This window comes from Petromyzon marinus, chromosome 4 (assembly GCF_048934315.1).
Source record: "Petromyzon marinus isolate PM22_M1 ecotype Great Lakes invasive population chromosome 4, UKy_Petmar_22M1.pri1.0, whole genome shotgun sequence".
Taxonomy (NCBI): Eukaryota; Metazoa; Chordata; class Hyperoartia; order Petromyzontiformes; family Petromyzontidae; genus Petromyzon; species Petromyzon marinus.
This window is the reverse complement of record NC_133670.1, coordinates 19,643,245-19,662,837: the sequence shown is the minus strand read 5'-3', so window position 1 is coordinate 19,662,837 and position 19,593 is coordinate 19,643,245. Positions and strand designations below refer to the sequence as shown.

Here is a 19,593-nt window from a genome sequence, read left to right as displayed (position 1 = left end):
AGAAGCCATGAAATCTCCACGGGCTTGCCGCTGTATTGTGTAAACTGGCGTGTGGCGAGGGACAGGTGAGCTTTGCTGAATGTCTGAGAGGGGTCGCGTGAATGTCACGTCACTCCGTCCGTAGGATACGGCACCCACGTTATATATATAAAACAATAATGTAGGCTTTTAAAGCACATGGCAATATCACAATTATTTCGATACCTTGGCTTAAAGTTAACACCGACAAGATTTATAATAGGTGATCGGATGTTGAGCTCGGACGCACCTGTAGGTTTTCAAGTGGTACTTGCGGTCCCTGATCATGTGAGAGGCCCTGCTCAGGATCACGTTCCTCAGGACGACGCCAGCGTGGAGGATCTTCTCCGAGGGGACCTGCGAACCAACCCGGCGTCGTCTTTGTAACATCGCTCGTGGGTTTTTTTTCGCGTGAACGCGACGTCGCGATCAGACTTTAACGACACACGCGCAGGTGTGAGCTGCGTGCACTAAAGTCCCCTCCACTCCGTCTTACGCAGACCACCGGCTCACTACTCCTGTGACCATTTTGTAGTGTCTTATGTGACCAACTAATAAAAAAAAGAGAAATATGTGACGAGCCGACATGTTCTTGTTAAATCTAGTTGTGTTCCGGCCGGAACTACGTTTTGAGTTGTGATGGCTGTTCTCGTCAGGGATTTAATTATTGTTCCCTAGAGACGTAGCTATTGGAACTTGATCTTGATAAAAAATTGTGCTTACGCATGCACGCGCCCCACAAGAGTAAATACCATTTTAGTGGTGCTGCTCAGTAACGGAATGATAGGACCGTGTACCATACAGGATGTGGCAGCATCAAGCGTATACGACTGAAGTGGGCCTTGAAAACCAAACGCCTCTGCTGGACTGCCAATGACCGAACAATATCATAGAGCGAGCGAATTTCTTATTGCACCAGGATAGCTACTCAGCAGGGATCATGGCACTGTTGTTGATCCTGATGTAAATGTCAGTCGCCATGTGCAAAGATGGACTATGATAAAATATCACCGTGAACTGGGATGCAACCATGCAACTGACTTATGACTCCACCATTGAGTTAATATGTCTTCAGGCAATACAGTTTCACCCACTGAAGCAATGACTCATTATACTTTTAACATTGCAAAAGGCAAAGAGGTTAATTCCAACAATGTCAACGTACAGCACATTGCATTCCATGGTGGCCTGACACAAAGCTTCACAAAGTCCGGTGCTTGTCACATAACAAGGTCAGCTGATTGTGGAATTCAGTAGCAATATCCACGCACAGACACTGACAACAACAACAACACGTGGATATCGTGTCACACGTTGTGGTCACTTATATGCGTTGTGTGAGGCTGCACATAGCGAACCCACGCCAGTGGATTCCTGACCGACACAATGTTGCGGTATGGGCTATATGACTTGTGAAACTGCTCTTGCGGGCGATACGATTTTACAATCACCGAGTGTGCACGTCACGTGCTCCAGAGGCACATGAGATAACAGCAATGAGTCAACGTGAAGCACGGTGGACTGGAATGAAAGAATCTCTGTGCTAGGATCTGAATGTCAGTGCACAGCGATGGCAATGAGGTCCGCTCATCCCAACCTCCCATAGCGCAAGCCAGCTGAGTTACGGCAGTTTACACTTCCACTGGGGTGGAGTGCTGGCACAGTGGTTCGCACACTGCATGATGAATCCAACAATAGGTAGAGTGTGTGTGTTTTACCGTGGAGTGGTGGCAGCTTGGTTAAGCACAGAGCTATGAACTCGGCGAACTGAGTTCCATTCCCGACCATGAATAAAGTCAATGGCGAGCGATTTCTGAAATTGTCCTGGGCCCCCCTTCGCCAACCCGCACTGACCAGTGTGATGATGAATGGTCAAACAAACCTCCACGACTGAAGAGTGTGGGGAAGCCGTCACTCAGCAGTATTTTGACGAAAGGCTGTAAATCACTAATGTTGTATTTTATACCTCCATTAGTCAGCATTGTGTTTGAGATAGAAATGGACAAATTTGTAAGCGTCTTTAATTATTGCATCTGCAGAGAAGAAAGAAAAAACGTCGATTTAATTACATCTGGTTACGCTGCAACCACTGTATTATATTTCTGCATGTTTCCTTTATTGAGTGGTGCAGTGTAATTGGCACGGGCCCTGATGCAAGGAATGACGTATGGGGCCCCCTGTCCAATTTGCCAGCCATGTTTGTGGCTCGATGCCTGGGCGCCCCCCTCCAGCTCACGGCCACTGGTGCAATTGCACCGCCTTCACACTCTACAGCTGGACCAAAAACCCCGCGAAGAAGGCCAAGGTTCACGTCCATCCAGTGCCGCGGTGCGTGTGGTGTGTGTGGCGAGCAAACAGAAGGGGTGGGGGGTTACCTGGCTCATGAGCGAAACCTGGCCCAGAGGTTTTAATGGACGGTGGGAGACTGTGTTCTCTATTATAGGAGTCTGGAACAAACAAAAAAAATACAAAAAAACGAAACATGCATGCATGGCAAACAATGCAACAGAACGAAAGCAAAAATGAACCCACTAAAATGAATCAAACTTTGAACAACAAAACAAGACTTGCACCGAATACAATGAATTACAGTACGTGGTAAACGAACGGAACTGTCAATTAAAGTACGTGGTGAGTAATTAAATAAGCAATAGGAAACGTTTGAAAAGAGGCGCCTGTAAATGCCACTCCAGGTTTAGTGTTCCCAACAGTGGCAACCGTAAGCACCACGGCCGTGAGTCACAACACAGCCGCTCAGGTGACGTGTTTATGACTCTGCCGCCTGACACTGTCAGGCTGGAGGTTGCCGGCACCTGGCAGGTGTTTCCAACGTCACGCGAGGAGGGCCCGGTTCCAGCAGCGCATGCATCGCGTTCATGGGCCAGGTGACCGTGCATGTGCACAGGCCTGCTTCCGCAGTGAAGCTAAACGCAAGTGACGAATGCGCAATGGGCTTTGCCGAGACCGTTTCGGTGATCGCGCGGCTTCGCTGCTGCCCAAATAAAGCTTTAATCTCTTGCCTCTGTGAATCTCCGAATGCTTCATTTGCTCGCCGCTCTCGTGATTGCCGCTTCTACCGAGTTCTCTTCAATAGCTCCCTTCTCACTCCCGCACATCTCCGAGATCGTCATCAGCCACGGTCAATCCACGTTTGGATGAGGGCCTTCCCTGAGCTATCGTCGTCACCATCTCTCACGTTACAGCAATATCGAATGAGAATTAGTCCACCGTAAAACTGTGCCCGAATTCCCAGCTGGACAGCGCTACACTTCCCATCAGTACATCTTCCTTTCTCTTGAATTTTGCATTGTTACACAAGCGGACGTCAATGCATTGTATCGGTCGCATTTCCTATTCTACTACAATGTTGTAAAGTGGTAAATCGTCATAGCTTTGAAATCTACTTTTCACTGCACTTCATTGCTTTAATTTAAAATAACTACTCACATTTTGTAATTATTTATTATTGTAAAAATGCATGTGCAGTTACAAATCGTTGCCAGTACTGTGATGGTTTATTGTTTATTTCATGATTACTTCACAAATGTATTTTGTTAAATGAAATGCTTGTATGTTTAAACCGATATTTTACTGTAAATACAAAGTTAATTAAGACGACTATCCATACAGGTTTTTTTCTTGCGTTAGATCGCGTAAATATATAAATGTGTTTTGATTTAAAGCTTTCGTGACTGCAGGGATGCATACTCTTGGTTCTTTCGATAAAGTCACGTAGAAGGGAAACAATAAAATAAAAAAAATTTGAAACAATAAATTTCTCACGATGTTTCGACTGCAACACAAGCAATCATCGTCAGGTGTGAAAACCACAGCAAGTTTTTTTTTAAAAAAGTGGCGGTTTTTTTAACGTTAGCACCACGGAGAGCGATTTGGCAGTTATTCAGATGGACGAGTCCATCTATGTTCGGAAAAGAGGAGGGGGGAGACGAAAATAATGGATGCGGTCTGAAAGCCACCGTAAGCGTGAACAATCAATTAAGACCCGAAATGGTTTATCAAATCCTTCCAAAGATTGCTAAGCCAGAATCCATCTTCTCCGTTGAAATTGTCTCTGTGTTTGTATATGTGGATAGCCTCATGAACGAATCTCTCATGGTAGCCAGATGGCTTGCAAAGAAACTCTATCTTGGAGAAGTCAATGTCATGTGAGCCTACCGAATTATAACAGTGATCTGCCATGGCCGAGGTGTTGGTCCTACAGTGTTTTAGGTCTGCTTTGTGTTCATGAATGCAGTCCGAGACATGTTTGGTTTCTCCAATGTAACTACTACCACAGAGGCAACACAGTTTGTAGACGCCAGGGTACTGTATGTCTGGAATCACATCTGTTTACAGAGGGAACCAGATCACAGATTTTATGTAATGTGTTGAATCGGACCTGGATCTTGTGTTTATTCAAGATTTGGAGATGTTTTTGTGATCCCCGCAATGTAGGGTAAAGTGATGGTTTTGAAAGGCTCCTCAAGAGGGTCCTTCTTCATGGTTGGAGTGATAGCTTTGCAGATTGTGTAGTCGGAGTAACCATTAGCCTTAAGAGCTTGGTGTACGTGCTTGAGTTCACTGGCTATGTGTTCCTGGTCGGATATGCATTGGGCTCAATGGTGCAGAGTCTTGATGAGGGAATTCTTCTGGGATGGATGGTGGTGGGAATCCGGTTTCAGGTAAGCATCCGTATGGGTAGCTTTCCTGTAAGCAGAGTGGCTCATTGAATCATCAGGTCTCTTTTTATTAGGACATCCAAAAAAGGTAGCTTGGCATCTTTATTTTATTATTTCCTTTCTACGTGACTTTACGAAAAGAACCAAGAATATATAAATGTGTCTTTAAAACCCGCCACACATTTATATATTTACGCGATCTAACCCAAAAAAACCTCTATTATGGATGATGTTGGTCGCGAAAGCCTACATGTTAAACCAAGTCGACCATACGCTTCCTTCCTTCCCGTACCTGTCCCTCCACATGAAGCAAACTATTTTTCACAAGTACTGTACAAGTATTTACACGCATCCAATCGGCCTCATTGCCTTCTGGGAGTGAATTCTTCCAGCATCTTTGATTTAATACTCGTAATCTCTGGACCGGTTTCAACATTCGGTGTCTCATCAGCAGAGTCAGCTTTTCTCAAGCCAATGCTGGCGAGCCACCACATGTTTATAGGTAGGGACCTATTTCATTTAAATCGGTCTCAATCCTATGGTATTCATGCGACACTAAGGAACAAAACCGTGGATCATTTGAGCATCACCGTCCGTTAGGGCAGCTTCCATAGGTTCACAACAATGGCCCCCAGAGTCGATGTTCTCCAATCCGAGGGGTCAGGGTTTGTCGAGACCACAGGCTACGAATATCAAAACTAAGCTCATCAGATTTGAAATGCAGTTCGCTTAAATTGATCCGCAAGCTGATTTTCCGTGCAGTTTTCAAAACAGAAATTGGGCGCAGCATTCTACGCTCAATCTAGCCTCTAATAGGCGCTCGATCTATTATTAGCCGCTCCTTATTCGTGACACAGTGACTTATTACTTGATGAGAGAATAAAAACAGACTGACATCGTCTAGATTCTTCATTCCCCACCCCCCCAAGTCGACATATACTTCACTGTATGAGCCATAATTATGACAGTATAAACTAATTTACAAGTGTCTGTGTACAGTATTTATTTTTATCCGAGGCTACAACCATGCCCCCCATTACATAGGGTGTGAAAGAAGTTCAACATGCATACGTAAATCTCGGAGAGTTGATCCGAAGGTAGAAAAACTACTTCATTAATTTACTTTGTTTTTGCTGTACGTCAATTATATCATGGGACCTTTTTTTCCAGTATCCAAAATTATGAATAATAGCAATAGGTTTTACATTTGGTGTTTGAATACCAAATAGTGAGACAAGGTGAACCAAGGCCATAAAGAAGGCCGTCTCTGGTGTAGGCCAATCCGTTTCAAAGACAATGCCCACACATTTATCAGAGCGTGTTTGCTCGTATGTTTTTGCCACATGTACTTAAATGCGTTTTTTTTAATCCCTTGAAAAAAAATAAAGTTTTCACCTAAAACACTTAAAATATTAATCCCGGACATTGCGTCCTCCTGCCCCATCCGAGTGATTATTGCAGAAGCACGCAACCGCGAAATTTTACATCTCCATGGCCGAATTAAGCACACAAGTACGCCTCTGCCACGGTCAACTTCTGACAATGGTTGCGCAACACGGTCGCGTGGAAATTGTGTCCATTTTGCAGTTCGTGACCCGGTCCTAATGATGTCACGGACAAATGAATTACGCACAATGGGTGTGATGAAGCTAAAAATATATATATAATTGGCAATCGCGGCAAAAATCCGGCAGACTGAGCAGTCGACACGAACCGCACGAACAAAAAAGTTAATCTCAATCGGATCATCGCGCCGAAACGCACAGCGCCAGCAATTTGGAGTACACGCGTGTACACTTCGTCGTTTGTATCACGCAGGTACAATCTAATTGGCAGGCTTTTGCTTTCGCGTGGTATGATATATGTAAGAACATTGGGGATTTTATTTTCCAACAAAAAATTTAGAGCTCCAGAAGGGAAGATTTGTGTGGTCGAGTGAGTGCGTTGTAGGGCAGCAAAGGTAGTTTGATGTTCATAGTCATCAATGCACTTGAAAAAGGTGTCTTCAGGATAGTCGCTAAACTTGACTGTCAAGAATCACATTGTCAAGGCACTAGCATAATTTATTTCCCTGGGTTAAGGATACACCACATGCAAAAAGGGGCACTTTAACCACCCTCAGGCCATTATTTGTTAACTTCAATTCTAAAAGTTGCTTATAAACTCAAGACTCGATCAGCTGACTCACCAGATAGCATTACTCACAAGCTGTACTGTAAACTGCTCCAAGCAATGCATTTTACCAACGTGTTTGCAACATGAAAACAAGAAATGCCGGTAATGAGAATAATCGGGGGAATGAACGCGTTTGACGAGAATTCCAGCCAATATTAATTAAAATAAGCATTTAATTGTTGTGGCATGGGGAAAAGGGGGGGGGGGGAGGGGAGGACTCTAATGGTGCAGGAAAACAGGCGTGCTATGAAGAGAGTGCGGACCAAACCGTGTTGCGATACGTTTCCGCGAAATAAAAATAAACTCTGAGAAACTCATCAACAAGAGTAACGATATACACGCAAAAGGCTGTTCAGAGGAAGCAAATGTCGCGATTCAAGAGGCCGAGATGGAGTCTCCATTTGCAAGAAAGGCCTGGGTCACAAAAAATGACAAAAGTACGATAATGAAGAAAAAGGCAGTCGGAACAGATTGTGACCGTGTGAAGAAGTGGATATAAAAAGATTCCCCCGGAGGATTTCATTGCAAGATGGGATAGGTGCTATATTTCCCCTGTATTGTGAAGGACAAAAACCAGAAATGCATTAGTCCGCCGCTACTGCCGACGGTGAATAGTCGCATGGTAGCGAGATCAAGGCACCTGGCATTTAGCGGCATCACGGTGCTTTGTGTATAGCAACAACCGATGTTGTGATAAAGCTGCTGACATTACAAATAGAGCCATCTACATGGCCATCTCCTGTGTGCCGACTCAAGGTTATAGAACTCGCAGTGCCCGGGTACTGAATGTACACCTCTATAGGGAAATTCCCTGTGGCAATGTTTAACTGCGGTACGGCCACGGCCAGGCGCCAGGCAATGCAGTTCCCACATCGCCAGTGCCAAGTAGGCACTGCCAAGAGGGGCGATTACTGCAAAAATCCGGAATAACCAATTACAATTCTTATCTATTTTAAAAAAAAATCACTCCGTTATGCAACAAGAGGAATTTGCCTGGAATAAGTTGGTTTGACCTTTATGATGCGAAGCCAATTTCCAGAGCTGGCAATGAGCCAAGGATTCTAAAGCTGCACGGGGTGGGGAAGGGGGGTCTGTTCAGGCAGAAGTTACGTGGCTTAACAATGATCACTTCAGATATCTCCACCACTACCAGCAAGCACTGGCTGAGGGACCTTTTGAAAGCAGAGTTAATATCCAATATACACAGCACAACGCTAAAGTTCCAGATGACGATCGGCGTTCTGCCAAATACACGTCATAAAAAAAAAACTTTCTGCTCTCAAAATATCACGCAGCAATAGAGGACACATTTTGTCAGGATACCCGGCATTGGCTGAATCTATTGAGCAGCTGCCATCGTGATTACAAGCGATGGCATTTTTCGTTTCATGGACTGTGTTGCAGGTCACAGAAAAATAACCGCCAGACAGCGTGGGTGTCCGACGACATCGCATCGACTCAAAAGGGCCGCGTACGCACAACAATGCAGACGATGTATACGTTTGACAATTTCAAAAACAAAAATGCCAAAGCGAACCATTCTATTTACCCATCGCAATCCGCGTATCGTGAAATCAAGACCGTTGCCGTCGGGAAGTTCGTATCTGCGTCCCAGCGAGTGGTGCGACAGGTTCGGCCAGTTGAGCCTCAGCTCTCGGTCGGTGTTGAAGGCGCCGTCGGAGAGCTGCCGCCGCAGCGTCCGCTTCAGCATCTCCATGGGACCGCGGACTTTGGCGCTTCCAGCCGCCGCGTCTTGAGTGGGGGAGACTTCCATTTGGAAGCGTCTCCGCCGACTCTCCCGACTCTTCGGACAAGTCCAGTCGAGAGATGTTCAGCGCTTGCCGAGCCAAGGTCTTTCGGACGCGATGGGCATCGCGGGCGGAGGTGATTGAACGCGCGCGCTCGCAGCTTCGAAATCGAATTTGGAAAGCCGAGATCGGATGAATTTAGTAAGCAAAAGGCACCCGCTTCATCTTCATTCGGCGGCGAACCGAGAGGCGAACCCCGCGCCCCTTCCCGGCACGGTGTTCTGCCGAGGCCCTCGGCTGCAGCCGTGGGTGATGTGAGAAATCTCAGCGGTGGACTCCGGCAGCGGCAGACCTCGCGCTACAACTCTGGCTCGCCCGGGTGCCGTCTCGTGGAGTCCGCGAAGCGGTTTGGGGGCAAGGGTAGTCGGCTCCGACTGCGCTCCCAGCGCCTCGATACTCGCGCCCTCAATAACCCACGCACGCTGGGCGGCGTAGAGGCCACGGTAGCGCCTCCCACAGCGGCCTTTGGCACGCTCGCGGCGATAATAAAACGAAGGCGTGGGGAAGGCGTGGGCGGGCGGGCACGGGCTCCTGAAATCGCGGCGACGAAGCTCCTTGACGGACGCGGCGCCCGCACAGAGCGCCACCCCGGCACAGCGACGCAGCCCACATTCCGATCGCGCACGCCTGCGCACGCCTCTTCGCGGATTTTAACAGATGATATTTACTGGCAAACACACAAAAAAATCTAGTTCGAGATTCCTCGGGCAATTAACAATAACGAATGTGCCGCGTTAGTCGTATTTGTTGTTCCTTACTACCTACGGTGCCAACAGTTCAACGTGCGTGCACGCAGGTGCATTTTTTTTTTCATTTTTACATCAAACACGCCAACAAAGTCAAAACACGCGGCTGATAACCCGTAAGCAAAAAAAAAATCTGCTGGCACAACGCTGACATGAACGTTTCCCAAAAAATTACAAATATCTGAGCACGTCAGTGTCAGGTATGTGGGGTGTGGCATTTTGAAACGCACCTGTTGGACAAAAGCGTGTGCGTGTGTTTTTTTTGTTACGATGGCTTTGTGAACAGGCCTGTAAGGAGATGCGTGCACGGGCTGGGAGGCGGGGGGGGGGGGAGTGTTTCGGTACTTCACAGACTTTTGTTTAACCATGGGCAAAACCCAAGAGGACATACACAGGTGAAATACATCATTTTGACCTTACAGTGGGTGGACTTGGCCAGGACACACGTCTGCAAGGGATGGATGATGGCCATTGATCAAAACTCATGACAGAGTGTCAGTCGGGGGGCGGTGGGGGGGGACACGCCTGAGGGGGATGTCCACCGTAAAATATCGAGCGATGAAATCCGCATCTCCTGAGATGCTGACATCTCCTGGGATGCTGACATCTCAGGAGATGTCATCATCTCAGGAGCATCTCAGGAGATGCTGACATCTCAGGAGATGCTGATAGCGGCAGCTCGGGGAGGACTCCATCCAGGAGTGGACTGATCGTGGCTCGTGACGTCTCATGAATATTTGCCAACGATCGATACTGTGACTGCACCTTCACGCGGCTTTGCGTTTGGTCAGCACTTGTTCATGCATATTTGACGGGGATGAAAAGAAAATACTGCGTTGTCTCAGCAGTCGCCAAACAATTATGAACAGCCACCTTCCAACAACACAAAAGGAGAGCAACCTTAACACTGATCATTAACATGCCGGAATCAACGCCGTGCAAACCCACCTCTAATGGTAACCGATGGCCCTGGCTTAAGAGTTGGGGGGTCCTAAGGTGAACGCCGATGTAGGGGGTGGCGTTTGAGCAACACTGATGATCAGGGATGTTCAGCGACAACCGAGGAGTTCCCCGCCCCACCACACACACACAACCACACAAGTGATTAGAACACCACCCACAAGGGCCCTCGGCCAATGGCTGGTGGAGATGGGGGGCACTGCCCACGTTGATCATTAGCGAGCGGCGTTTTCTGCAAACCTCCCCCCCACCCACCCGACCCTCCTGCGGGGTGTTTTGGAAACAGGTTTTACCGAACGTGCAAGTTTTGTGCACGTGCGGGTGATTATACAAACACGCCTGCCGCCGCATTTATCATCATGATCACCATCAATGCGCGTCCAACCAAAAAAAGCTCGTGGAGTGTTCAAGGTGTCATTTCTACCGGGTGAGAGAATTTCAAACAGATAAGAAGCGACTGGGGTTTATTTTATTTTCAATATCTGAGCGGAGTCAGAGAGTGAGGCGCGATGATGAAGCAGGCAGCTTTTTGGTGGACGATCACTTTCAGCAGTGGTCCTGGGTTACCTGTTGTTTCAAAAACGCCTCGGAGCGACGCGTTGCAGCGATTGCACAATTTTTGTACGACACGTAATAAGCAGAGTTACATAAATGAACAAGCTGCGCCTCACCCATACGTAATGTGCATTAGATAATGGTAGAGCGATGCTCTTAATAAGACAACGTTAAACAAGAAGTGTGTTACTCTTTGGTTCTTTCGGTAAAGTCACGTAGAAAGAAAATAAATTAAATAATAGAGTACGACGTTTCGATTGCAACACAAGCAACCGTCATCAGGTAGAACTAAATTTGAGAGAGAGACTTAAACGCAGACACGGAGACACAGACAGACACACATGCAGAGAGAGACCCAATGCCGCTATGTCGAGGCCTTAAATAGGCGGAGTTTGACTTCTATATTGGGGGGGGGGGGCAGGGGGTTAGCTTTGTTCCTCACATTAAATGTAAACTACTGAAAATAAATGGTGTCCAGTTTTGGAGGGGCATTGCCCCCACCTACCCCCCCCCCGCAAACTCTGCCCATGGTTTTGTTTTTGTTGCAGCAGTTTGCGAGCACACACACACACACGTGTGGCAGCGCTGCTTCTGTCATTGCATTGTGGAGGGTTTTTCTCTTCTCCCAATCGAATCCCGCCCCAGCGAAGTGCAGCAGTGAACTCAGCAGGCGGCGTCCCTTGACGCAGCGAAACGTCGCCCCCAGTGACGGCGGCTCAACATCTCTCGAGATACATTGCAGCCGCCGCACGAACAGATCCCTGGGCTGAGACTCCGCTAAAACAAATGCCACCGGTGATTATCTCAGGCACCCTTTTTTTATTTGCCAGTATCAAAATGACGTGAGAAAAAATATAATAATAGGTTTCAGCCTTCCTGCCAATAAAACGGATGTTAAGGTGTTCAAACACCAAATAGTTACCTTTTGCAAGGCATCAAAAAATGTGCATTCGCCACACATATATTTGTGGGGAAAAAAAACATGCACACAAACATGCCGTGCTAATATACGCATTGTCTTTGATGCCTTGCCATAGGTAGCTATTTGGTGTTTGGACATCTAAACACCTGTTTTTATTGCCAGTAAGGGTAAAGCCTATTTCCACCGGTGATATCTTCAATGTGTGTGAACAGTGAACACTTGCTCGATTCTTCTTCGTCTGGCTTGATGAACCGCATTTTTCGCTCGACGTCCAGATGAGTTACTCAGGAAACTGCTTTGGTTGATGTGCAGTGTATTGCTTCAATACCTTCGTTGAGTTTTCAGAGTTCAGAATTGTTCACGACTGTGTGATCTCACACTGAGAGTCACACTCACATAAACCTCATAGACATAATAACCCACAGACTTACATAGAATTAACAGTGGTTCACTACTTTGTGGTCAATAATGGTCTTTTCGATGTTTCTGAAATGACACGCCGGGCTTTATTTGAATTTCTACTTGTCAGGGCCGTAGTGGGATGATTGATGGAATGTCGTATCTAGATTCAATCCTGAAAGTTCCTTAATGGGACCGGTGATCAGGTGCTGGTTCAGGATACATTCGCTTGCAAGGATATTCATGAAAGCATCACGTGAGCAGCCTTTTCACTCTGCACAAAAGCCTGCGTCTTGCCATTGGTGCCTTCTAAAGCTTTTTCCGAACAAAAGTTTGGTAAACTTTGCATGACTGCACGTTCACAGCCAGTGGCACTGCTGGTGTGTGTTGGGAACCGATATAAACATCTAAGAAATATAACTAATGTTAAATCCATGGAGAAAAACCTCGAGAAACTTTGAAAACCAAGATATATATTTTCAAACCAGTATTCTGAAAACACAACAAACTCACCCATCAATGCAAGACGAGTGCTATTGACGTTCTCTGCAACCTAGAAAATCTGAATTAAAAAAAAAACGCTCAAAGTTCACCACGAGACAAACATCTGTAAAACTGTTCGTACTAAATATCTTGTCAGTTCACGTTCAGATCTGAAGGTAAATGCTCTTATCCAGCAGCACTTGCCTATCTCTTATATTTATCCTCCAGAAATATCCGTCCCTTTAAGAGCTGTAGTGGCGGTGATAATGCTGCACAAAGGTCACAACTCAAGCGAGCACACAGAACATGCACCTGTGCCTCGCTGGTTTAATTACGGTTAACTATTGGACATTGGTTAAATATACAAAACACGCATATCCATATGTACAGTGCAACAACAATGGTACAGATGCCCGATAGCCTTTACAGGACTGCAGTTAGCTAGCGTCTATTTAGGACGGCATGTATGCATGTTGAACTTATTTCGCACAATAGTAGCCACTCTGCAAATCGGAGGAGCGAGAGGAGGACAACAAACTAAACACATTGGCCGCACGAGGGGTGGTTTCACTGGCACCATGCCTCTGTCTCCCCCAGTGCCGTCATTTTCAAACTCCACTGGGTGCTCATTTAAGGCTGCGACAACCTAGGGGATGCCGGGGAGCATTTCTCATATCACTTGCCACTGATGTTGTTGGCGTTGGACTTGGCCGGGAATTGAACTCGGGTGCCGGGGTCGTTGCACACTGCGCTAATCATGGCTCCACCGCTCTCCCACTCTACCACACTTACATACACAACACAAAAACAAAGAATCCTCCATATAGCCTTAGCAGACTGTTGGAGCAAGTGCTGACAGCGAGCACCTATGAAGGCCGGAACGGCACACGAGGGACGTGGGAGGTCAGCACCACGCCCGGCCGCCTTTGTCTCCCCAGTGGCGATATTTAAACACTACACCAGGTACTCGTTTGCAGCTGAGTCGACCTAGGGGAGGCCAGAACCGATTCGGATAATCGTCACTGGTGTTGGCCATGAGCGGGAATCAAACTCGGTTCGCTTGGTTTGTAGCACAGCGCGCTAACAACTGCTACCCTACCGCTTCCTTGCACAGTACAGGCCACACACACGCATGCCAACATTTAAGGTTATTTGTTAGCACTGTCTACTGTTGTGGTGCTGCGAGCGAATACCCGCGATGGCACAAAGTGGGCACGGTGGGGACGGCGCCATTCGAAGGATGCCATGAAAAACAGACATGCCCTACATGAAAAGATCAGGCAACAATTCCATTAAGCACGCCAAGTGTTGTGTTTATACCGGGTCAGTCAGAAAGTGTTTCAGCACTGTAAGAGGTGTGTGCCATGGTGAGAGAACTTTAAACATTCTCAGTGCCTCCAGCGCAGGTGGAGTGTGTTTTTGCCCGTGTGCACTTTAATCAAATGCCGAACCCAAAAACACTATTTCGTCAAAAAGCATCCCAAACCCTACCCTCACTAAATCATCATCATCAATCATCGTAACGTGGAACCAAGGGAAGTGGATACAAAACGGAACTAAATGAACAACAAAATCTAAAATAATGACATCACAAGCAGCCATCGCGGGCAGCAGTGACATTGACCGCCAAGGTGACGGGCTCGTCCGTGGCACGCGAGCCGACCGTGAGAGGGCACCTGGGAGCCACGGGCTCAGAGAGCGGCTCGGATTGCGCCACGTTTGGGACAGACGCTTTATCCAGGTCATCGGAAACCGACGCGGCTCCGCAAAGACAACACCGCCCGTTCACGATCGATGCAACGTTAAGAGGCGGCAATCAGAGGGAGGAAGGGGGGGGGGGTTAGTTGCGCCAGTGGAGACTCCTCACCATTTAAACCCGGACTGGAGGCACAGTTGATATTGTTCACGTGGATATTGGTCTCACATTACTTAATAATTAACACACCGTCCAAAGTGGCCTCTTTGAGAAAGTGACAAAATGCTTTTTTTGTGTGCTGGAAGTTGTCTTCGTGCGTGGTAATTTTGGAATGCGGTATTTGTCGGTAGTTCGTGACGCAGGCTGTTGTTGTTTTTTGACGTTACGGAACACAGACCTGATCGGGCATCATTTCAGCGGCGTGAATTTCACAACGGCAGTCTGTTTAAACGGCATGGCCCCATACCCGCACGTTTTTATTCTTATCCGATTTCTGCCGCGAGACAATTCTAATCTACCACCCAAGGGGGGCCCATCTCTGGCAGGGCTTTTTCAGCACGATGCGAAGCGTTAACGAGGCTACAGCTTGCGAGCGATGGCTACATGCCGCAGCGCCGTGCGCAGAAGGGTCAAGCTCCCTGAATGCCATGACATTTCGATCAACAAGTTGTTTAAAGTGCGTCATACAGATGTTCGAGGCCTGCATAGGCATTAATAGGTCCACCAAATACAATCCGAAAAGCATTGCATGTGCTACTATTCTATTCTATTTCGGATTTATAAATGCAGGATTAGCTCTCTTCGTGACCAGAATGTGTTGTTGTTGTTATTATTGACATCTCCATGAGATTAAAGCAACCACTTGTAATCTGCCGAAATGAAATGGCTCGGCTTTTTCGGTTAATCCATGTCTGACGTTCATTTAATAGGAAAGTTTCCACTTTACCTACATCTTCTCAATACAACGGTTGCAGACTAAACCAGCCAGTTTGACGGTCACAATGGCGACATGTCAGGCCTATACATGGCATCGCTTTGTGTAATGTTTAAATACCGATGGCAGAGTGAACAATTCACTCCGTGTCTTTTCTATGGTGCCGAGCTCCAAGGCTCAAGTTTCTACGATGTTTGTGACACAAATATCGCGCCGTTGAGAGTTGCTTCACAATTGTAGTTTTTGCCCGATTCTGTAACGTGCCTTTTGGAACAATGGCCAATGACGACAATTCCGCTGCATTCTTATCACTTAATGGCAACTGTTCCGTTGTGCGGCAAAGCGAGGCAGGGGGAGATGTGTGGTCGGGACTTCTCATAACACACGCGGCACGGAGGACACGCGGTTCGAACAATGACGAGCACACACGCACCTTGCTCGGAAGCTTGGCGGAGGCGTACGAGGCATTGCCGCTGATGTTTTCTTTGTCAGCTATGCCTGGAAAATTAAAATATAAGGGAACAAAAATTCGCAAAAACGCTGAAACGTTAGAAACAGTCAATATTGTTAGTCCGTGTAAAATGTTAATGTACCCACCATTGCATGGCTGGAGCAGGAGCAATATAAATTATTTAATGCATACAAGGGGAATGATGCTGCGGTGGTTCGCACACTGTGCTATGAACTCCATGACCTGAGTTTGAATCCCAGCCAGGGCTAAGATCAGTGGCGAGTGATCTCTGAACCAGTCCTGGGACAGCACTCCCCCCCTCACCCACCCACCTTCACCAACCTGCACTGACCAGGATGGTGAAGTATGGTCACACAACTCCCATGACCAACAGTGTGGGGAAGTCTTCTTCCAGCAGTGGATTGGCTAAAGGGCATCACCATGGCTGGAAATTCCTTCTCATCTGCCACGGATTCCCCACAGTTACCAAATACAACTATTGGAACTGGTGGCACCTGGCTTGTATTGGACTGTAAATGTATCAACATACAAATGGGTTTAATAAAATTGTATCATCAGAAACATGAGCCATACAACACGACAGCGAGTTTTCTTTGTCAAATAAACCTGGGAGGGAGCGATGCTCATCTCTCTTTACACGGCTGAGCCAGTGGCGTAATGGAAACATTCTCATGGCGGGGACTGGTCACTTCACAGGACAACCACTGTCAGCTCCCCACAGAGTGGTATCGATTTTAGCAACTATATACCAAATCAAAATAAAGGAACAGTCCCATTTCAAATCCCATAATTGGACCAAATAATCAACATTATGCTTTTAAAAAATCGTGGTGTAAAACTGCAAAAAATACGATCATCAAATTTGTTCTACTCATAAATGAATAGAAAGACACAAAAAAAAACACGGAATAACGCGGTTTCGCAATCTACATTCCACGAGCACGATAGGCAGCACTGAGCGTCTATGAGCGGCGTCACGGCCTCGCACATCTCGAGCCAATTCTCGCGCAGGTAAGGCCAGGTGAAACAGCTGCCCAAGCAATGCCCGCCGATCAAATATTCAGCAACGGCCCCATTTTGCGAAGAGACAATACAGAAAACATTCATAATGAATGCTTTTCAAGGAAGGCCACACAATGTGTGAACTCCCCCCCAAAAAATTGACGCACAAAGAAAGCACTCTTGCGGCCGTGTTTCAAGTGACCTCTAATCCTTCCCACAGTAAACACGGGACTCCAAAACACATGGCTGCACAGAAACCATCCCATGCCAAAACGCACAAGAGATGTCAAGCGGAAACTCATCAACGTCGTGTCCACGATCGCTGCAGCCCATAATTGCACGTGGCCACAGAGACCCGGCCCACTTGAGTGGAACCGACGCGGATAAATCTGTTGGGCTGAACTGTGCGATGTGCAGCCGTGCGCCGTCTCCGCCGTGGATGTGTGGGCGAGCGGCCATGACAGGACCAGGGAGAGAAGAGAACGTACCGTTTCCAGGTGTGGCTTCAGTCACCCCATACGGAGGAGCGAGAAGTCCAGCCATATATTGTCGATATTTCTGCAAAGAAACACAAAGACGTCGTGGCAATATGAAGTGTGAATCGTGGAGACATCCCGTGCCGTTGACGGCCTGCTGTCCACAGTCGGTCACACGACGGCAACGGAGGCTTGGTGATGGCTTGGTGAAGGCCAGGTGATGCCGACGCTCGTGCGAGTTGTTCTTAGCAGCGTGCGATCGTGTCTCATGCACGTGGAAACCCGTCGCAGAGAGAACGCACGGACAACCCAGTTTTACGTCGGTGTCTCTAAATCAGGGGACATTCAATACCAGCTCCAAATCCAATCCCAAATAAATTTTAAGATCGCACTCTCTGGCTTCAAGACCCTCTGTGGGCTCACCCCTGCCTACGCCCCCCTTCTCATCTCACTCTACTCCCCTCGATGCGATTAGCGCGGTTGGTTACGTACAGTTGCGAAAGAAGTTAAACATACAGTAGATACATGCCCTCTACACTGCATCAAGCAAGGCTTTAATTTTATTGAAGTCCCTTCCCTTGACAACCTGCGCTCAGTTGTGGGTCACTCATTCTCCTTTGCTGCTCCCATTGTCTGCAGCTCCCTTCTGGCCAGGGTCTTCATTCTCCTGTGCCTTTGGTTGCCTTTCTCTCGGAAATATATTTGCCCACTTTTTCTGCACACCATCTTCAGATCCAGTTGTACTGACAAGCTATGTACACATTGTACGGTATTGTATTTAATAATAATTTCCCTCTGCTGTTACAGTCATCGCCATATTTTATTTTAAAAATTAAGTTCGCTATTAAGCGCTCATCATATTTATTTTAACACTGCTCGCCTTAATTAGCTCGTCATATTTCTGCTACACAGACATGCGTTACGAACGTATTTCACAAGAAGTTAAGACCCGACGAGGACGCTTTGAAGCATCCACAGGATACGCGGCTTGCAAAGAACAAAGATTTCCCAGCTTGTCAAAGGCGTGTGAGGTTCAGTGCGATGGCGAGGATTAGTGGGCCCGTGTCTCTTCCACGTGAGCGGCTTTCTCAATCGCCTGGACTACCACCCAATCCGTGCATGGACACGAGTGGGCGCCACGGTGGCCAGATGTTAACTGCCTCGCTTGGTGTACAAGGAGGTCGTGGGTTGGATCCCGACCCTGACGTCTGTATATTTGGAGTTTGCATGTCTCTCTCTCCCCGTGGTTGCGTGGATTTCTCTCCGGGTCCTCCGGGTTTTCCCTCCACATTTAGAAACATGCGTTTAGAGTATGTGGCTGCTATACATTTCATTGACATGCCAATCTCTCTGCTCCAGCAGACCCACCTTTCTCTCTGCCCCCCCCCCCCCTCTCTATTTAAGGCCACGACACAGAGAAATTGGGTCTCTGTGTGTCTATGTTGTCTGTCTCTCTCTCTCTCGGTGTTGTCTCTCTCTGCTTGTGTGCCTGTCTGTGTGTCCCCGTGCCTGTGTTTTGTCTCTCTCTCAAATTTAGTTCTACCTGATAACGACTGCTTGTGATGCAATCCAAACGTCGTATTCTATTATTTAATTTATTTTCTTTCTACGTGACTTTACCGAAAGAACCAAAGAGTAATTCCTGCAGTCACGAAAGCTTCAAATCAAGTTTATGCGTTTAGAGTATTTGGCTGTTATAAATTTCCACATGATAAGGCACTTCGTTGAGCTATCATTTATGGCCAGGTCGCTTCTGAAAAAGAGCTATACAGCTCAGTGAGCCTTACCTGGTGAAATAAAAATAGTTAATAATTTATAAATATTTGTTTTGTAATTTAAAGATACCACCCCGTGTGGTATATCTGTACAACCCACACATGCATTTCAACGATGGAAAACTGTTTATTTTCGCGAATAAACGTTAAATCATTGATTCTTCTCACGGGTATTTTAGAGCTTCACCAAATCGCTGAGGTTTCCACTGACTTTTTGGGTCGGAGGATGAGACTCAGCGCGCCGCTATAACACATTGCATCGTTCTCGCTCCGTCTCCCGCTCCCTTTGCTTTCATGCAATACAGACACGTAAGTCTTCTATACACGACGAAGGTCCACGCAATATAAACATATTGTAACTGATGACAATTCGAATGGAATTAACGTCACGAAAAATAATTTTAAAAATACCAAACGGCACTGCACACGAAAGCGCACCAAAACGTTCCGGATATTAAAGCCACCTGTTCACCTTGCACACGATGATCCGCAT

The 19,593-nt window shown here is 47.0% G+C and overlaps 1 protein-coding gene across 12 annotated transcripts in view; it reads right to left on the bottom strand.

Annotated features, from left to right (window-relative positions):
• The window catches only part of RAPGEF4 (Rap guanine nucleotide exchange factor 4), an 88,409-nt gene that overhangs the window by 28,234 nt on the left and 40,582 nt on the right, over positions 1-19,593 (bottom strand). For 9 of the 12 annotated variants that reach the window (XM_076059829.1, XM_076059824.1, XM_032945677.2 and 6 more), the window contains 4 exons: positions 17,338-17,407; positions 15,809-15,873; positions 2,394-2,465; positions 269-375 (listed from right to left, as the gene is read on the bottom strand). In XM_076059829.1, the coding sequence (XP_075915944.1) occupies positions 269-375; positions 2,394-2,465; positions 15,809-15,873; positions 17,338-17,407 (314 nt within the window). Of the gene's footprint in view, positions 1-268; positions 376-2,393; positions 2,466-8,421; positions 10,045-15,808; positions 15,874-17,337; positions 17,408-19,593 lie in introns of those variants that run through there. The other 3 variants (XM_076059825.1, XM_032945687.2, XM_076059831.1) reach the window with 2 other exon arrangements.